This window comes from Aquila chrysaetos, chromosome 19, assembly GCF_900496995.4.
Source record: "Aquila chrysaetos chrysaetos chromosome 19, bAquChr1.4, whole genome shotgun sequence".
NCBI lineage: Eukaryota > Metazoa > Chordata > Aves > Accipitriformes > Accipitridae > Aquila > Aquila chrysaetos.
This window is the reverse complement of record NC_044022.1, coordinates 14,058,146-14,079,013: the sequence shown is the minus strand read 5'-3', so window position 1 is coordinate 14,079,013 and position 20,868 is coordinate 14,058,146. Positions and strand designations below refer to the sequence as shown.

The following is a 20,868-nucleotide window of genomic DNA, read 5'->3' as shown; positions in this document are numbered from 1 at the left end:
TCACAACTGAAAGTGTTTGAATCAATGAACCTGCAAGGTCTGAATTTAATTTTTATTGAACGAGAATTCCTGATTCCACACCATCTGCCAGATTCAGCACTTACCAATCTGAATTAAAGATACAAACTACTAAAAATGTTTTCATTGCTAAAAAATATTGGGCAATATTGATTAATGTGGCATGTAATTTAGATAGTATAAACTAAGTTCAGAACAGGTGTGTTTGTTTCAGGCCACAGAACATAGAAAGCATTTTCAAGCAACAGGAAAAACTTGTCTTATCTTACCTAACAAGCAAATAAACATATCTCCTTCAGAAAAGATAAATCTGAAAATATAAGAAAATAATTTTATCTCCCTTGCAGTGTAAACTCCATCATGCATGTACTGTGCACTGTTCCCAGCATGCAGCATACTAGAATCAATGTACACACCCCAGAGCATGTGTATCTGCCTGAACTTACCTGCCAAAAGGAAAGTCTCCTCAAAGTTTCTTGACTTCAAAGTTAACAGAAATACAGTTTTAAGATTAAATGTATTTTATAAATGCATGCGTTATAAATATGCATATATATGTGTGTCGGCTTCTATATATGCAAAATAATTACTGTAAATTACAGCCACCTTTGTTAATGTTAAAATCTGTTACACACAGATTTAATCATTAGAACATATTTTGCAGTGATGAATTAGTAGGCTTTTTCTTTTTCATTATATTAAAGGAAATTTTATGTTTTGACAGATTATAGGGATATTAAAATGGATAGTAATTCTTTATTTCTTAGGTGTTAACTGAAAGGTTATATTATAGAACCTACTTGTAAAATCAATATTAGCACTGAAGTTAATTTTTTTTTTTCAGTATTTAAGCAAAAAAAAGAGGGTTTCTAGCTTTTAGTTGAAGAAAGCAATATGTTTTCTTTGAAAGCAGGGTGATTATTTACATCTAAAATATTTTCTGAATATACTGAACAGGTTAAACTGTTTGTTTCCATGGTAACAAAGGTTAATCAGAAGATCCTTTAGAATCATCACCTCAAGTGCATACAACAAACACACACTGCAAACAAACCAGGAAAGAAAGAAATTCAGAAGCGAGTCTGATAATAAGTAGCACTAAAACCTGATCCACCTTCACCAAAAAGTGTCTTTCACTCTGTAGGACCAATTTGAAATGAAACACCTTTGTTTTGTTTTAATAAATTCTGATGATATGCACATTTCAGCAACATATATAGCCTTATCAGCAACTCCTGCAACTTTCCTAATGTATCCTGAACATATTAATACCCAGGACTGACAGGTCATCAGGATATGGTTTGGTCCATGATATGTCAAGCAGGTACTTTTCCGGGTAGGGTCTGTATGCAGAGTCCAATGTGTATTTTAGGATGGAAGATCTGTTAGTGACCACTCCTTTTGGGCTGCTTTAGAAGCTTTATCATTTTACGGTATCTTGTAGCTTTTCTTTAGAAAATTCTTCCATCACCACATGGGCTCAACAGGCCTTTGACAAATGGGAAAAAAAAAAAAAGTAGAGAGATAAGAAAACGTTGTTTTCTCGGTCCTGTAAAGACTTGTGTTTTCTAAACTTTGCTGAGTTTCTCTGCTTTCAAAGGAGAATTGCCATCACTCTTTTTCCAGCTGCCATTTGGACAAATTGCCAGTGTGTCAGAATAAAAGCTGAAAACAGATGGTTTATCTGAAGATTTCTCTAGTCCACCTTCAGGTGGATTAGCAAAGCCATCCACCAGTATCACCTGCAGAAAAAAAGTGCTTATAAAGGGACATGAACAGATAAAGGGGAGAAGACCTGAAGGAATATCTCCTTCCCCCATATTCACATGCTGCCTGAGCACATCCTCTCCGATACCTTGTCCGCTGGGTGAAAATTACCAGAGTGAAAAGAGCTGTTTCCTCCCACCAGTACCTCAGACTGAGAAGATGGCACCAAGACTATTTATGCCAGTCATATAGCTTGAATGGTACTGTAACATTGCAGGCAGCGGTCAAACTACACTAATGACATTTGATATAAGTGACCACTACAATGTAGAATTTGCTACACTTGCTCCTTCTGCAGATAATTATCTTTTAAAAATATTATTTAAGAAAACATTTAAAAGAACCTTATTTCTTTTATTCTTTAAATGTACAGCACGCAGAATTATTAGACACTAAAAATAATATTGCCAATGCAGCTTCAATGCAGGTCTTTGCACAAGGTCATAGTTCCTTCCTGCCCACCTCTGTGTTCCCAGGGTTCCAGGAATTTATTCTTTTTTCATGGTGTATTTATTGACCTGGAATTATGTCAAGGATGGAGGCAAGAAAGCTGAGTGTTGAGGAATGACACTATTTCAGTTACTACAGAATTGAAAGTACAGGAAACTTTATTCTCATCTGCAGTTTGTTTTCATGCTATTTGCATTGCTCAGCAAGAACTAAAGAACATCTGATTTTTTTCACAGATTCCCGTTTCCATTCCCGTGAGGATTTAAATACTTGTTACTAAGAAGTCATATACTTTGGTACTTTGTTAAGTGCAAATGTGCTGCAAGGAGAACCTTGGAATTAAAAGAATATTCGAGTACTGCTCTCAAGAATATTAAAAAATTTAAAAAGAGGGATTTTACTAATATTTGAAATGTTTTCCATATCCTTACCTTTCTGGGCAATACCAGTTTAAACAATAAATCCTAATGAGAGTGCTTAGTGTTTTAAATTGCCTAGATTGAAAATGGTAACTTAAAATTTGTAAAGGGACCACAAACTAACTGTCACATTGCTTGGTTGCAATGCATACTTGTAATCCCAAGACAGATGTGCCACTCTATAATAAATCACTGGTCTCATAGCACTTCAATAAGATACAGAAAACTCATCCTTTTAATAAAAGCCTGTGTGAGGAACAGAAATATTTCTCTTAAGAAATTAAAATAGTAAATTGAAACATACATATGCTTAATATGTATGTTAAATATTCATCTCTTCATGCCCTTGCTTAAGTTAGAGAGAAAAAATAAGGTGTGGAGTTCAAATCCTCCAATGCACACTCACACAGAACTGTCCTGTTTAAAAGCATGGGTCACTGTTAGTTAAAACATGGGTGCAAACAAACCTGATGCTTTTGGATCCCTGAAGGGATCAGAAAACATACATGTATATAAAAATGTGTGTGTATATATATGTATAGCATATATATGCACACATACAAAGATATATAAATTAAATACAATAAGCAAATAAGGAAAATAAGGAAAAGCCCCAGGAGGTCTCCCCCAAAAGACTACACAAACCAGAAGAACCAGCCAATGGTTCATGAATCAGAAAATTTTATTTCAAGGTCAGCTTCAGACAGAGAGGGCGGGTGGTGGGGAGCTCCCCTCGACCAAGGCTGTGGGGAGCCTCCAGCTGCCTGTGGGACCATGGCATGGTGGAGACTGGGGCTGTGTGTGCTTCCTTGTCTTTAGGTCACTGGTTTTGTCAAAAGCTGCAGAAATCTCTGGCTGTGTGGCTGTGGAGGGGGGGGATGGGAGTGAGCCATGGTCTGGTCCTTAACTTAGTGTCAGCATCCTTGTAGAAGGCAGGGAATGTGTCCAGCTGTGTGGCTGAGGACAGGAGTGCACCATGGTCTGGCCCTGGCCCTGTCTGGGCCTGGAGCTGTAAAAGGCAGGATAACAAAAAACAAAGGGGCAGCCACTCTCAATCACCATGGGCAACCGCTGCTGTGAGCTGTGCCAGCCTCAGGCCAAGGCTGTCAGTCCCACGTGTCCCTGGCAGCCAGTAGACACCCATCCCATGGTGGCATTGGCCACCACCAACCAACCACCCAGTCTGGCCGTGGCACTGCATCATTAGGTGGTGCCAAGAGGTGATGTCCTTTTTGATTCCTTAACTTAGCGTCAGCGTCCTTGTAGATGTTAGGGAATCTCAGTGGCTGTGTGACTGAGAAGGGGAGTGCGCTATGGTCCCGTCCTTTCCCCTGTGTGGGCCTGGAGCTGGAAAAAGCAGGAGAATATCAACAAACAAAGGAACAGCGACCCTCTCTGACCAAGGGCAACCGCTGCTGTGAGCCGTGCCAGCCTCAGGCCAAGGCTGTCAGTCCCCCGTGTCCCTGGCAGCCAGTAGACACCCATCCCATGGTGGCATTGGCCACCACCAGCCAGCCACCCAGTCTGGCCGTGGCACTGCATCATTAGGTGGTGCCAAGAGGTGATGTCCTTTTTGATTCCTTAACTTAGCGTCAGTGTCGTTGTAGATGTGGTGGAATCTCCCTGGCCCTGTGGCCCAGGACGGGAGTGCGCCATGGTCTGGTCCTGTCCTTGTGTGGGTCTGTGGCTCTGGAAGAGAAAGGAGGAGCAGGCGCCATCTGTCATGCCACGGGCAACCCCTGCCTCCCCGCCCGGGCCCAGCAGCCCTGCCCTCCCGTCCCTGCCCTCCTCCCCGCCCTCTCACCTCAGCCCTCGCTCACCCGCCTGCTCGCCTCCAGTCTGGGCCGGCTCACGGCACGGGCCTTTTTATACCTGTCCTGGGCGGCCGTGTCACCAACCCCACGTGAGACGGCCACCACCAACGTTCTGGCCACCACGTCACCGGGGGGAGCCGGGGCTGATGTAACGCCCAGCCCTCGGCTGCCCGGGGAAAAAGGGCTGTCGCTCTTCAGCCTTGTTAAATGCGGTGGGATGGACAAGCCCCACGACTCGGGCCCGTGGGGAAAGCGGCCAACACGGAGAGCCTGCTGTCACCCCTGTCTGTGTGGGGACAGCCTCTTGACCTGGGGCTGCAGTCTCCTCACAGCCCCTCACCGACCTGTCCCACCCCACCTGCCCTGGGCCTCCTCCTTGCTGTCAGGGCTGGGACAGGGGCCGGTGGAGCTCAGCATGAGGGTGCAGACAAACAAATGTGGTGTCTAAACACTGGGGAGAAATTCAGGTGTTTAACACACTGGCCTAGTGCCGCTTGGGCTGTCTTACAGCCTAATATCCAAGGGTATACATGAAACAGGCAGATAGGACATGGGACCTGGGAAAAATGTGCTGAATGCTTATTTTAAGCCTGGTTCTAACACCTAGACATCCACTGGCTCCGTGCGTGGACAGTTAGCTCACGCCTGGCTGCACAGAGCAGGTTCAGGTGTCTGAAACGGGGTCCGCAGTGTCACTTCAGGTGCTGCGAGGAGCCTCACCTGGCCTGTAGCCACTACACCAGGACACGGCAGGGCTGGTGTAAACGCGGCACCGTGCTGGTCTGCTCTGCCCGGGCATCTCAGACACCCCACGACCTCCCAGCTGCCATTTATCTGTTAGGAACTGAACACTCTGTACAGATTAATTCATGTGCTTGAAGTTGGGTCTCCAGTGCACTTCAGACACCCTGGGGTGTCTGTCCTGACCCCAAGAGGCCACTTCAGAGACCTCCTGTAGCTCCTGTGTCATACATGGCAGCTCTGTGTCTGGGAGGAGTCAGGGTGGAGGAAGAAAGTTGATTCTGGATAAAGGGAGGGGCTGGGGGGAAGGTGTTACTTTAATTTTTGTGTTTGTTTCTCACTACCCAAGTCTATTTTAACTGGAAATAAGTTTTCCCAAGATGAGCCTGTTTTGCCCGTGACAGTAACTTGTAAGGGATCTCCCTGTCTTTATCTCAACCTAGGAGCTTTTTCATCCTATTTTCTCCCCTGGGGGAGTGAGTGAGCAGCTGGAGGGCACCTGGCAGCTGGCCGAGGTTAACCTGCCCCAGTAGGTAATGTACTGCAGTAATGCTGCTTGGAGTGTATGTACTGTAGCTAGAGGGGGTGAGCGGTGGTCATATTAGCTTGTGAACTTTTCTGCTATATGGTTCTCAAATGGTTAGTGTTTCTAATCCTGTAAAAATTTAACACATATATAAGCGTGTTTGCTTCTGTAGAGTAGTTCATATGTGTAAAGCCACACAAGTGGATTTTATAATCAGGTGCTTTTTTCTCTTTTTGCTCTGCAATCATCCACGTCTACTGTCATCTAAAAATCTAACCCTCACCTTGGTTACTCATGAGACGAGTGTAAGGTCTCAAAGAACATACTGCTGCAACTGTTCATGATCAAACTGTGGTGAGATGCAGAGATTAATTTTTCAAGGCAGACTCTCATCACAAAGAGCAGACTCATGCAGTTGATTAGACCTGGGACTAATAACCAAAGTTTATTAATCCTGGTGTTGGTTTTCTGGAGCATAATTGAGCAGTCCTCCAGTCTAGTTTGTAAAAGGACACATGAACAATCTCTGTAAATATTAATCAATGTGCAGTTATGCTGTACGCTGAAGAAATTGTATCTAGGTTTTTGATGGTGACTAAATATGTGTTTAATAAGTGATGCAATACTCTTAAAAGGGAAGTCAAGAAATTCCCAGTAGTAATCAGGTGAAATTTTGTGGCGCACTTCAGAGTGGGAATTCTCAAGCAGAATGACATCAAGCAACGTTAGCAGAGTGTGCGCTGGATTCTAGGAAATGTTCTTCTCAAGCCCCACAGTTTCAATGTAGCTTTAAACTCCCTACAGAGAAAAGAGACTACAGCCTCCAGTGATGGTCCAGGTCAATTTTGGAAGAGTCCAGGACTTCCCATTATCTCTAATGGGATGTTTAGTGCTAGCTAAACTACGTGCCCATCATTGATACAACTATTGAAGCCTTCACAAGGCTTCGTTTTATTTGAGCTTTTATTAGCACTATGTATAAGAAATATAAAATTTTTTCTTTAATTATAAACCAGCCTGTGTTTTAATTTGAAAAAATAGTTTTAAAATATTTTTTTAAAATATTTAAATGAAATATTTGCATCTGCAATGTGTTTCCTTCATTGCTTTTGAAATGAAGAGAGAAGGCATAGAACACTTAAGATTTTTAGTTTCAAGTCTGTCACTGGAGCTTGAATGAAGATGATATCATTAGGTGATCTGTGATGTTTTCTCGCATATCACACCCCATTGCATTTTATTTAATCACCCCTTTATTAAGCCTAATAATTTATAAACATATAGTCTTGTCTTTTCAGCAAGTGCTTTGGTCTCTTTAGAATATACTCTTTTCTTCAATTATTCTGTCCCAGTCCAGATAATCTAACTAAGAATTCATTTAGTCAATTTAGCTACAAACTGATGAATATCTCATTCATTATTATGTTGCTTCTGAGTCTCCAAATAATCTCTGCCAGTACTCCACACTCCATCTGAAATGCAGATAAGCAGCTAACTACATATTTTCATCTTTTAGGAACATGACTTGCATGCATTGAACTTTCTCTGTTACCGTTGTCTTCACTGCAGGCAGAAGTAAAACTATTTTTCCAAAAGGAAAGTGCAACACAGTATTTCAATATTACTGTTGCAAATAGTACAGGTAGAAAGAACATCTGTACTGCCAGTGACACCAGCACCTACCCAGCATTGCATCTTTTTCTTTTCTTTCCAGTAATCCTAGACTGTGGCATTATATTTTATCTAGACAGTCACTCATAGGGAAAAGATAAAATCATTAATCTTCATGAATATGCGCCCTATCCATACACCTACTAATCTGCATGGAATAACACCTAAATCTAAACCCATGATTTAGTTTTGCATTCATTAATTAATTCTTGGTTTTGCTATACTCTAGCTTGATGAGAGCTCTGATTATTTACGCCTACATTCATTAGTATTTTCTCTTGTGCAATGTAAGAAGGAGGTAACTAAATTATACAAAACAATCCATACAATGTTTTTGTACCCACATTTTCCTTTCTTAAAATAAGTTTTGCCAGCTGAGTCCATTGCCCCTGTGGCAGCCTCAGCTGCAGTGCTCAAAACTTAGTGCTAGAGTTATTTTAACTTCAGTAATATAAGCACATACCAGAAATCACTTATTGTGGTTGAGGTTTCTTAAATAATGTAGATATCTGTCCCAGAAAATATATTTCTGCCAATACACCCAACTGAAGTAACATACCTAAACAAGGAAGTAATGTAAACATACAGAATAGCAATCCACATTCCTTTACACAGTCCTACAAAAATGGCTAATAAACTTGAAAATTATGCAAAACAGAAACCACTAATTGCTGCTGCTCTTATTTGCTGTCTTTACAAATTGACAGACTAATTATTTGAACCCATTTCAGTAGAAGCATACATACCTGAAAATAAAGTTATTTTCAAACTGTATTTGAATAGCAGTGGAAAAAGACAAAAACCTAAGTGTTTAATAAATGTATAGTCACTAAAAAGGAAGGTTGAATAGCATAATGGGGTATTATGTGGTCTTTTCACTGTATGGTAATAATAGAATTGAGAAACCCAAAATGTCACAGAATTTAAGGACATGGAAATTTGCATCTCAGAACTAGCATACCATGACTTATGTCTCCCATGTTTCTCATCCTTTTTGTGACTCCAAGGTTTTCTTCTCTGTGCCAAGACTCGTAGCCCCATGCACCTATTCCTGTCCACCCAATCTTTCTGAAAGTATTACCAGTATGAAAAAGGTCACAGTTCCTAAAACTGTGAACCCATAACATGTGGTGGAAGTTGTGTGGAGTTGGTAGAACAATGGAGTAATATTTTTTATAAGTCAATGACCTAAACCCGAAGTCTTCAGGTGCACCTTTCTTACTTCAAGCTGGTACTGGGAGGACAAATATGACAGGAGGTTATAAACTGCTTAATGTGTCATGCTGTCCTCAGTACCAGTTGGAGGACTTTTATGACGTGAACATATGAAACCATAAAACTGACAGAGAAAACCCTGCTCCCATATGTTTCACCGCAAGTAGTAGGACAATGTAACTACCTCCCCTCACCCAAATCGTTAGGCTAGTGCTCTAAATTTGAAGAGCATTATGGGACTAAATCATCCAAGAGTTTGGAGGAAGTCTAAGTTAATTAAAATTCCACAGTCTTCTAGTGAACAGTGAGAATTTTAGTTATTCAGACCTACATGATCAGGAATGCTATACTTACAGCCTTTTACTTTACTGAAGGTTACACTTCCCTCTTCACAATACAAATGAATTGGAATCATAGATGTATTCTATGGGTTTATCCAGCTTTTCTTATTCAGAAATATAAATTCATATGGAGATATAGATACATGCCAAAATTAGAGAAGACAGTGGAGGAAGATGAAATGTCAGATTTTGCTATATATTATTTAATAATAGCCACCAGTTGCTGCCATTAATTTTACAAGTGATTTTTCTTAGCAACTCCTTGACATAAAAGGGAAAACTGTGTCTTAGTTCTTTGTAAGATAAGCTGCTGCAAGCAGCAGGAAAATTTTTGTTTACCTTGCTGTCTATAAGCAGTGTGAACTCCTTTTACTGGCTTAATTCTCTTGAGCTGCTCATCAGACTGCAGGCCAAAACATGTCTGATGAGAAAGCCATTTTAAGGCATGATGAACACTTAAATCATACTATGTATTTTATTGTTAACTTAGTAATATTTCTTCCTTATCTTTTTTTTTTTTTTCTTTTAACTATTGCTTTTTAATATAGCATCTGAAGTAATGTGATATGAACCTCTGGAAAAAAAACATAATTTTGTATACTTTAATCTCACTTCATAAAAGCTATAATGATTTTACATTTATTCAGATTTCCTAAACTACAGCACTCCTATTTCCACAGAAAGTGTTGATTATGGGCCAGTGTTTGTACAAGAGCCAGATGATGTGATTTTTCCAACTGATTCTGAGGAGAAGAAAGTATCTCTGAATTGTCAAGCTCGTGGAAATCCTACTCCCACATACAGGTACCTGTTTTAGAAGATTTTTTTTGGTTTTCAGAATATTAGCCACTGCACTCCCACTCTGAAAGTCAGTGTGCTTTGGAAAACAACATAACAGAAACAGCTCCGTGACACAAATGCCTTTCCTGATTGAATGCTTTTTCTGATTCTGAATAAGCAAGAAGTAGAACTGGTAGTGAATAAAGGCAAAGCGATATGTGAAGTTTCAAATTGTGTTCTCTGTACTTCATATCTATCCATGTGGAGGGACTCCTTCTGTTCAGTTTCTTAACTTGTGTCTGTAACAGCTGACAAGATCAAAATCTTTAATTGATTTTTTTTCTAAACATCTGTAAAGATACAAAATACTTTCCTATTTTATAGGGAAAACAGTAAAGAACAGGTACATTAAATGACATGGCTATGCAATACAGGATACCATGGCTGAGCCAGATCTGGTGTCTTTTCATTCACAAGTCCACCATTTTATTCCTTTGCAACTGTTGTCTGCTGCCTATTTTTCCATACAGACTATGTCACAGATATCTACTCTACAGATCTGTTTGTTATGACAAATCTATGAGTCTCAGAGTTCCGTTTATTAATGGTGCCCACTTACAGGTGAGAACAGTATGTTGCAGTCACCTTATCCATTTGCTATATCTGACTGTGCTCATATTTAATACAAATTACAAGTGATGTAGGAGGGCTGGGGGAACATATGGTTGATTATTTTTTCCATACAACCTTTATCTTTTCTCATAGAGTCATTCTTCACTTACAAAGGGAACATAAGGACTCTTACTGTTGTGTTTTGTCATAGGTGACAATCATCAATTCTGCATTTTATTTTTCACCTATTACACTTATTTCATTTGTGGATTCCTTAACATTCTGGATGAATTCTCCTTAGACTTATTTGAATCACAAAACTTCTATTTCTATGGCTGGAAGAAATTCAGAGGCAGTAACATCTTTAGATATCCCCATCATAACAACAATGAATCTGCCTCTTTGCAACAGATGTGAGTCATTAAATGGATCTGATGCATGGCACAACCTCACCAAACAACACAGGCATGACTAAAACATGTAACATGGGATTAGGAATGAATGGCCAGAAATTCTTCAAACTGGAATTGCATGAACTCCTTACTATGTGGGATGAAAGCTGTGTTGTATTCTTCCTTATTGACATTCCTTGTGTAATTTCTATTACATATTTATTACTTTGTTGATAAAAAAAATATGTATATTAGTTCCACACACTGTTAAAGTGCTATTAAGCCATTAAACATAGCATGTGACTGTGGGGAAAAGGCACAAATTCCCACCAAAAGAGGGGAACCCTATGTTCAGCTCTCCCAGACAACCTCATTATTCTTGTGGAGATTTTCTCGTTGGAAATCCTATGTCATCTTCTTTCTTTCTTCATCCAACAGTTTTTTGCATTTTCGCAGTGGAATGCAATCAACAAATACAGACTTCCAGCATATCTTAAAGGGCAGCTACAAAGAGGATAGAGGCTCTGTCTTCACAGGAAGCCGCATGGATAAGGGAAGGAGTAACAGATATAAGAGAGATTTCATACAGGAGAGGTTTCATCTCAACATAAGAAAGAAATTTTTTACTGTGAGAACAATCATTCACTGGAACAACCTCCTCAGGGATGTGGTAGAGTCCCCATCACTGGAAGTTTTCAAGATGCAATTGAATAAGGTGCTAGACAACCTCATCTAGGCTCCCTTTCCCATGAAAGATTGGATTAAATGATCTTTCGAGGTCCCTTCCAACCTGGGCTGTTTAATGATTTTGTGATATCCATTCCTTCAGTTCTCCAGAGATTAATTGGTGTCAGCAGCCTCACAAACTTTCCTGACTACTGTTCATGCAAGGAAAGCTTTGACCCGAAAGGCCTAATTCTAACAGCACAGTTTAACTTCTCCTCCTTCTGTTGCTGCCACTTGTCTGTACAGCATATGCAATACACACTACCATTCAGGGGAAGGGAAAAGGGGTATAAATTACTTTGTGAGGAATATACTGTTCTCTAGGGCAGGTGCAGAGGGAATTTAGTCTCAAAAAAAGCTATAGATAGGCAAAGGTTTGTTGTATGTCACGGCCCAACCTTTGGTATATGAAATAGTGAGGAGAAGGGATATTTCTATATCACCAAAGACCCTGTCCTATTATCTACAAGCACTGGAGAATAGACATCTTTATTTACATGGACTGTGAGGCCCACGCTGCTAGGAATTATTTTCACCCAAAACCAAAGCACAGTACAACTTTTTTTTTTTTTTATAAAGCTACATTAAAAGAATATTTAAAGCACGCAAAATTTCCAAAATTAAGTTGTCTCTGTCATTTTGATTCATTTCCTTAGTCTGTATAACTTATGACACAGTATTCATAACCTGTTTACTAATTCTTTTTTTTGCTAGGACATTACTTCATTTTAACAGAATGGAGAATGCTCACATCGTTTCGGATTTTCTTCTTCCTTGCAAGAGCTTTTTTCCCCTTGTTCAAGCTCTACCCTGAAATAACAATATTTAATTTCTTGAGTTCCAGTCATTAAGGTATCTAGATGCATTGATTTAGGGAATAACTCCTGGAGATAAACTGATTCCATTTGCTCAGTATTTTTGCAAATCATACCTTAGTATCACAAGTCAGGACCCATACAATTAAGAACATAACTGAGACATGTCGATGAGGAATACAGACACTCACAAGCTTCCTGTGTGATCTCACAGGTCACCAGTGTTACGAGTTAAAAAGGCAGGTGCAGAATTCCCTGCGATGCCGTTTTACTACACTGCTTTCACTGCTTGTGAAACACTGCTTTTCCTGTTTTACTTAGGACACACATAAGCTGGTTAGATTTTTTTTGTTAGTATCATTTCCTGATAGAAAATGCAGTTGAAAAAATTTTTAAAAATTACTTTCTGTCTGCTTAAGCCAAATTAGAATATTTTAAAATGTTATCTGTCACTTGCCTTCAAGAAAAAAATTGTAGCTGATTTTCCCTGTAAGCACATTACCTTTTGAGTATTATATTTAGGTTTCTGTCCTCCCAGCTCAGTCAAGGTACCTAGAAGAAAACATATCACACAATTCAGTGGTGTTTTTCCTCTAATGTGCTTGGATTATATGAGGGGAATACAATCATTCAGGATGGACCCCAAGATATATAGGCAGGCAGCCATCAAGATCCAAAGTTTTCAGGTAGCATTATAAAAACTTATTTTTACATTGAATTGAATTGAAAATGAAACTAATTGAAGAAAGTTAATTAAAGCAAACTGAATTTTGTGTCAGTTCCCATTTAGAAATGCCAAAACATGTAATATTTACTTTTTCCTTATATAAATCTCCCATAATTTCCAGATAAATTAATTTTGCATTTTTATTTCATATATATTTATATATACGTGAAAGTTAACTGTCAAGATTTCATTCAAAATCTTAAATCATTAATAAATTGTTGAAGATGAAAAGTTCCTCTTCTTTTTAGCTCTGTTATATATGAATCTCTTTAAAAAATGTAGTGAATCCTACAGACATTTCCCTAATATACTTTGCAATATAAAGATATTGTCAACAGTATTTCATTTCTTACATTAAATGAAGCAGGGGTCCTCTGCAATCAAAAGTCCAATCATGAAAAAAAGGGGCAAATAATAGTTTCACAGTTCATCTTAATTCTGACAATTCTGACCTTTGGATTAAGAGAAATTCAGAGCTGCTTCATCTGAATTCTGCTGTCTGTGCCTCATCCACCATGAATGTTAACAAGATAGGGTGAACTGATAATCATTTTGTTTCATTAAAGTTGCCTCTGGAGTCTAGATGTTGCCAAGTTCTTCCAGTCTTTGCTGAACTCTGGCAAAGCTTGGAAGAGCCTGGCAATTTCCTGAGGCAACTTTGAAATTGCAGCATGACTGTGAACTAGCAATGAAGGAAATATATGTGCATCATAATAGCTGTGCCATACCTGTTTACACCGCTTATCTCTTCTTTGCATTCTCTTAACAATTTCATGTTCTATACAGTTTGACACAGAAGCGAATCTAAAAAGTCTTCTTATGTGGATTATTATTCTTTAATTGAGATATTGCACCCCGCCCCCAAAAGGTTATTCCAGAGTGCTAGAGTCTATTTATCTATCACGCAAAATCTTTTCTTTTGCAGCCAGGGGACTATTGCAGGGTTTGTTGTTTCAGTCCTCGGAGATGAATCAGAGGGGTGAGGCTCTTTGGCAGAGAACATCCAGGGGGAAAAAAAAAAAAAAAAAAAAAAAAGAAAAAAGCCCCAAACCCACTCACACAGCAGAGAAATTAGACTTTTAAGTTACTTCTGAAACCTCAGAAAAAGAAGTGTTCATTCAGGAATTATTCAATGCTTTGGCTCAGGTGTGATACTTTCTAATATGTTTCCTACAGCCTGGCTTTTCCCACGTTATCTTCACTCCCATGCCTCTCTCTACTGTTCAGGTTTCTCATTTCACTCCCAAACACCTCCCAAACTTAGCATTCCATCTGCTAACTCCTCCTCTGATCTGAGTTTCCATTTACCTGGTAGCTGCCAGGCATTACCCCTGACCAGCCGCCAGCTGATTCCAGAGTCCCCTGGGCCAGTCTTCTCTGAATTTTGTGTGTCCTGGCCCAGCTGATACTATTTTTCCTTTGTCCATTGCCAACATCTTTTATTTCATAACAGCCTACATCAATCAACCTACCTCCCTCTCTTCACAGGCCTTGCTCTTCTACTTTCTGTATTTAAATCAGGTTTCTCTATTTCTTGAGCCCGGAAGATCAAATGCTGAAAGAATGGAAAAGAAAGGTTCCTTGCTCTCATGCAGTGCTGACTCAGCTCTGCTAACTCTAAGCTCATCTGGGCCTAAGGCTTTAATGACAGAACATAAATCGAAACTTTGTTTATCGTAAGCACAGTAAAAGTCCTATTTTTGACATAAAAGATGCATCTGCTATACAGGTTTCAAGTCTGAAGCCTTTGTGGACGATAGGTTTTTTTGGGGAAAAAAAAAAAAAGAGATAAATTTGGTTCAGCACAGGCAAAACAAAGAATATGCTTTCTCTTCAGAAGTTGAAGAACTGGTTTTACTTGTCTTTTTTCAGAAAAACAGCATTTGTAAGGCAGGATGGAATGTCTCCATCTAAAGCTTTGCCAAAGTAATGGCTTACTGCACAGGCTATCTTTGAGTACCTGTCATCCTTATAACAATGGGGCTGTCAGGTTCTGTATACTAAGCTTGAAGCCTTCCTTTGGCCATAAAATGCTGTCCTGATTTAAGCCCAGTTGGCAACAAAGCACCATGTGGCTACTCGCTCACTCCTCCCCCTTGGTGGGATGAGGAGGAGAAAATACAAAGAAAACCTCATGGGTCGAGACAAGGACAGGGAGGGATCACTCACCACTTATGGTCACAGACAAAACCAGACTCAACTTGGGGAAAAAAGCAAATCAATTTCATTTACTACCAATCAAACCAAAACAGGAAAACGAGAAGTAAAACCAAACCTTAGAACACCTTCCCCCCACCCCTCCCTCCTTCCCTGCTCAACTCCACTCCCGGTTCTCTCCACCTCCTCCCCTCAGCGGCGCAGGAGGACGGGGAATGGGGGTCGGGGTCAGCTCGCTCCTTCCTCCTCAGGGGCAGGACTCCTCACTCTTCCCCTGCTCCACCGTGGGGTCCCTCCCACGGTAGACAGTCCTCCACGGACTTCTCCAGCGTGAGTCCTTCCCACGGGCTGCAGTCCTTCATGAACTGCTCCAGCGTGGGTCCTTTCCGCAGGCCGATCTTCAGGCACAGCCTGCTCCAGCGCGGGCTTCCCCATGGAGTCATGGCCATCTTTGGGAGCCTGTGTTCCCCCGCTCCCCTCCGTGGGCTGGGGGGGGACAGCCTGCCGTCTGGTCTCCCCACGGGCTGCGGGGGCATCCCCTCCTGCCCCGCTCCTCCTCCCCTCCTTCCTCACTGCCCTCGGTACCCGCAGAGGGGTTCCTCTCCCATCCCGATCCCCGACTCGCTGCAGGTTCCCCTCTTCACTCCGCTCTCCCAGAGGCACTACCGCCGGCACTGACGGGCTCGGCCTGGGCCAGCGGCGGGTCCGGCTGGAGCCGGGGAAGCTTCCAGCAGCTTCTCACGGGAGACACACCTGTGGCCCCCTCCCCCACTACTAAAACCTTGCCACACAAACCCAAAACAAATGCTGAAGTAGTTTCTTTCTTTTTTCTTAAGATGGCTTCGAAATGGAACTGAAATAGACATTGAAAGTGATTATCGCTTCAGTTTAATAGAAGGAAGTTTGATCATCAACAGCCCCAGTGAAACGAAGGATTCTGGACAGTATCAGTGTTTGACCACCAACACGTTTGGCAGTATTTTAAGCAGAGAGGCTGTTCTCCAGTTTGCATGTGAGTAACAATTTTTTTAACATGGATAAATCAGTTCTTTACATTGCTTGATAGTGCTCTAAATTGTAATTTGAATAAATTACAGAAGTTACTCTGTCCACAGATTTTGTTGGGCTAGGATCTCAAAATTAGAAATAAAACACGTGGTGGGAAAGAGTGGTTTTCTGTGGACTTTTAACTTTTAAAATAGAACCAACTATCAGGGAAAATAACGCTAGTACGTAATCTCAAATGCTATCCTTTAATGACATACTTGAATACTCCACAACAATATAATTCACTCATTGCTAGTTTCCTGAAACACATATCATTTTGTCACACTATCTAAGCAGGAGAGAGAAAAATGTGAACTTAGGAATAGAGTGGGATAAACTGCTTATATATCTGTAGGGTAGTCTGAACCTATAACAATGTGTGTGTGAGCATAGTTTTGTATGTATATATGTATATAAATATACAAGTTTTAGGTCCATGTTTATGCACACATATCATGCATACACTCATACATTATGAGACTGAGGGGGTTTTTTGGCAGTTAATGGAAACTGAAAATGTCATAGCTTTTGAAATCATTCACTACAATATACTTTCCAGAAGCTATCAACAATTCATGATCCCGAGTAAATGCTATGGTCTATCTATAGCATGCTCTTTTTCAAACATACTATCAGGAAAACTAGTCCCAGAATTTCAGATACTCTACCTCCAACCCTGACTTCCCTTCAGCACTTTACAGGAAGGCAACCAGCACCATTTTAGTGCTTTATCTAGGTAAATCCTACCATGGGGGGGTTTAAGAGACAAGGATGCAAAAAGAACTCCATCTTCTCAGATACTAAAAATAGGACATTACCGTGAAACATGAGGCAGATCTTCACATAGCCACATCTGGAAAACAGTGGGGTTAAGGACAAGTTGCCTACCTGCATATCTACTAACACATCTGGTGGTGTGGAGAACTCAGCAGAGGTAGCGTGGGGTCTGAGATTCTCCCTTAATCCCCCCCTCCCTTGTAAAGTCAGACCTCTCAAATCTGTAGCTTTAGTCTTATCTGCTGCAGATGCTGTCAAGGTATTTGTTAGCAAGATCATAGCACTGTCCACCTACTTCTGAGCAGGGAGCTATACTGACATTTGTCAAAGTTTCCTCATGCCAGGGCGGTATGTTTAAAACTCTAAACATCGCAACAGTGGTCTTTTCACTGTGTTATTGGACCTCAGTCTTAAATGTAGCTCTGAAAATTCTGATACATTTTATCTTTTAGACAAGAAAAGTATCATAAAACAAGTCACTTGGTCAGAGAACCTGACAACTGGTAAATATAGATAGCTCCAGGGCTCTGAACCTCAGATTTCTATTCCCATTTCAGGAGCATGGCTAACAGGTGGCCATTTGACCTCCACCAGAAAAAAAAAAAATACAGAGAAAGTGAGAGCTGGAGCTCAAACAACAGAAGGCCTATGAGTTTCAGTAGCTACATCCACAGTTCATTCAGGACCCCATGTACTTCTAGTTACAATATTATCTCCTCCTATAAAACAGATTTAGATAAAGTTATATAAAAAAAAAAAAAAGAGTAGGAAAGAAGAGGTTGTGTTTGGTGCGTTTATTTTTATTGGATTTTGAAATTATTATTAGTTTGCACACCTGCTTTTGCAGGTATCAAAGTTGTTATACTACAATGGCTTGAATGTGATTTCTCTTCATTAAAGTATTTACTTGGGAATTGTAATGAAAGTTTCTCAGGCAAGGTTAATGGAGGAATGCTAGCTGGAAGTGCTGAGGTGTAGCAAAAAATGCTGCTGAACTTGTGAGAGAGAAGAGGCTGTTATAAGCACAAAGAAATCTTTAAAAAAGGATAGAGTCATAACTGCTTGAACTTCTTCCAGAATTTCATGAGTAACTCCTTCACAAGAGCAATTTCAAGTTCAACGTGTATTTGTAGTTCAACTTCTTTGTAGCATGACACTCTTTCTTCCTCTCTTGATTTAATGCTTCAAATCCCTGATCTTAAATGGCTGATGTGTTCCTGTTGAAACAATATTTGCATCATGCAGCAACTCACAGTATAAATCGGTGTCACTATACTGTAAACTCATAGCAACCTATTAGAAGCTTGTATCACAGAAATGTTTTAGTAAGTCAGATCCAAAGTAAATTTAAAATAAAGATTTTCATTCTGATTTCAGCTTTAAAATATCTAAGACACTGTCTTGAATTTGACCAGAAAGTTCAGACAAATTTTCTTGAAGCTTTCTTTTCTTTCATGCTGATATCTTGGGTGATATAAAGTTTACATTGGTTCCCAAAGTGCTAATACTCTTTATTTCCTGTAGGAAACTGAAATGAGCTTTTCAGATGCTTAAAGGGAAGGTCTTGTCCCTACAGCATGAAGGATGGGTTTATGATTTAAAACATAATATTTTGGAGACCTGTTACTTCATATCTAGAAAGACTTCTGTAGTGTAATCACAATCATTCTGAAATAAATTAGAAAATTTTCTATATTAGGGTATTTTAACCAAGTAATATATAACATCTCATTAATAACTCTTTTTCTTGCATTTAAATTCATTAATTACCTGGAAACAACCTTGGGTGAGGAAGTATACAATTAAATGGTCTTTAGATTAGACTATGTTCATTCAGTAATTAGCATTGAGCTCTAAAGCATTATATAGATAGGCAGAGAGGGATTAGACAAAGATTAGCTTACATTACCCTGAAATAAATATAAGAATTTTTAAAATGTCATGCTTGTGATGAAACACTGTAAGATAAAATTTCAGTATAGTTGAAATAAGACATTTTGTTGTATTCATAGAATCATAGAATGGTTTGGACTGGAAGGGACCTCAAAGGTCATCTAGTTCCAACCCCCCTGCCATGGGCAGGGACACCTTCCGCTAGACCAGGTTGCTCAAAGCCCCATCCAACCTGGCCTTGAACACTGCCAGGGATGGGGCATCCACAACCTCTCTGGGCAACCTGTTCCACCACCCTCATAGTGAAGTATTGCTTGTTAACAGCAGGCTTGCATGTCTCCAGTTATTTTCAGTAAGACAGAAAGTAAAGCACTGAAAAACGTTTTTGTAATGAAAGGTCCTAACCTTAAAGTAATTAAAGTCATGCCCTGCAATGTTACTGGGCTCTAATGGCTTGAAGGGTAATTTCTAATCCCAAGGATAAACCAAGGCATTTCTGATTATGAGATACAGAGCTACACATAATGGCATTCAGTTTCCCTTTTTTGACTGAAAGCCATGGATTCCAGAAGCTTAGAAACTTACCACTTTCACAGAAAAATTTTAAAAATTAAGTTCATGGACTTGCTTGAATGCATGGTCTGTACTGCTGTAGAAAATAGTTACGTCTTTGCAGCCTGAAGAGCTGTTCTAACTAAAGAAAGAAATTACATAAATCTTGAAAGGAAACAACAGGGACCATTAAACAAGGCCTTTGACACTGCCTTATAGGAAAAAGCATGTGCTGTAATGTCCCTATGCAAAATGTCATAAAACTTGAAAAAGAACAACATGTTTATTGCATTGGCTCTTAGTTTTCTTGCAATTACATGACGAAAAGCCCAGTTGCTATGGTTATTATCATGTAGTTCAGCATTGGTGATGCATTACAAATATAATTGTTTATGTACTACATCATTTGCATATGTGTGCATAATTAAAATAGGACTTTGAAATACTCATATGATGGTTTTGGATTTGAAATAGGAAGAGATATAAAATGAACATTATTTTATACATGTTAGAGATATAATATTTGAAATAGCCTCCTGTATCACTGGTTATTTTTATGGAGCAAAGTGGAAAGACCAGTTATGTGCAGTTAAAGGTCTGCTCGAAATTTTAAACTATCATAGCAAATATTTATGAAGATTTAAACACAGAAGAAGTTCTCTTTTTTTCTCTTCTTTACATTTCCTATGATCTCTGATGCCCAAGGTCATGCTGTTTTATGCTATTTTAAGAAAGTAAGAAAAAAAAAAAAAAAGACATAAAACCTCCCCATGCTGTGACAGAAATTAAGGAGAAATATATTTTTCAGTAAAAGAAAATATTTACCAGAAATTTCTTTTTTCTTCAATAGAATTTCATGCAGAAAAATTGAGGAAAAAAAGCCCAAAGATAACACTGACAAAATGTCAAGCAAATCAGAATTCTTGATCACAAAAGTCGCACGTTTAAAGTTACATTTCAGAAGTTTGCTCATAGCAGGTTGTTAAAAAGATAAAAAGCTATCAGTTTGCTACAGCTTCAAATGTCATTTATACTTCACAATCACAAGGAATAGTTTATATACGAAGTGTATTGTTTTCTTAACAAGATTCTAATCAGCTCATTAAAATGTAAGAGCATTAGAGGAATAATTACTGAATTCCTTTAGCCCATCTTAACATTAATGAATTTTGTAGTTCTGGGTGTGGCTAGCTCTATAGAAGAGTCGTTCAAATTCCAAACACATCTTTAAAGATTCTGCAGTCAATGGAAATGGAAAAGAGGGAGGTAGTTATTCTAGTTTAAGTTTTTACTGCATAAAGAAAAAGTGTGTATATATGAAGGCAAGAGCATCAGCCAAAGAAAGCAACCATAGCAAACTTACAGTTGCTGCAAACAGAAACCCAGCTTCGTTGAACCCCTAGTAATTTTAGAGAAGTGCATAACATC

The 20,868-nt window shown here is 39.5% G+C and overlaps 1 protein-coding gene and 1 long non-coding RNA gene across 4 annotated transcripts in view; one reads left to right on the top strand and one right to left on the bottom strand.

Moving 5' to 3' along the window:
• The window catches only part of CNTN5 (contactin 5), a 673,487-nt gene that overhangs the window by 413,300 nt on the left and 239,319 nt on the right, over positions 1-20,868 (top strand). For all 3 annotated transcript variants that reach the window (XM_030042492.2, XM_030042491.2, XM_030042493.2), the window contains 2 exons: positions 9,643-9,766; positions 16,008-16,183. In XM_030042492.2, coding sequence (XP_029898352.1) covers positions 9,643-9,766; positions 16,008-16,183 — 300 coding nt within the window. The remainder of the gene's footprint in view (positions 1-9,642; positions 9,767-16,007; positions 16,184-20,868) is intronic.
• Positions 1-20,868, bottom strand: part of LOC121232448 — a 77,224-nt gene that overhangs the window by 42,065 nt on the left and 14,291 nt on the right. The window lies entirely within an intron of this gene.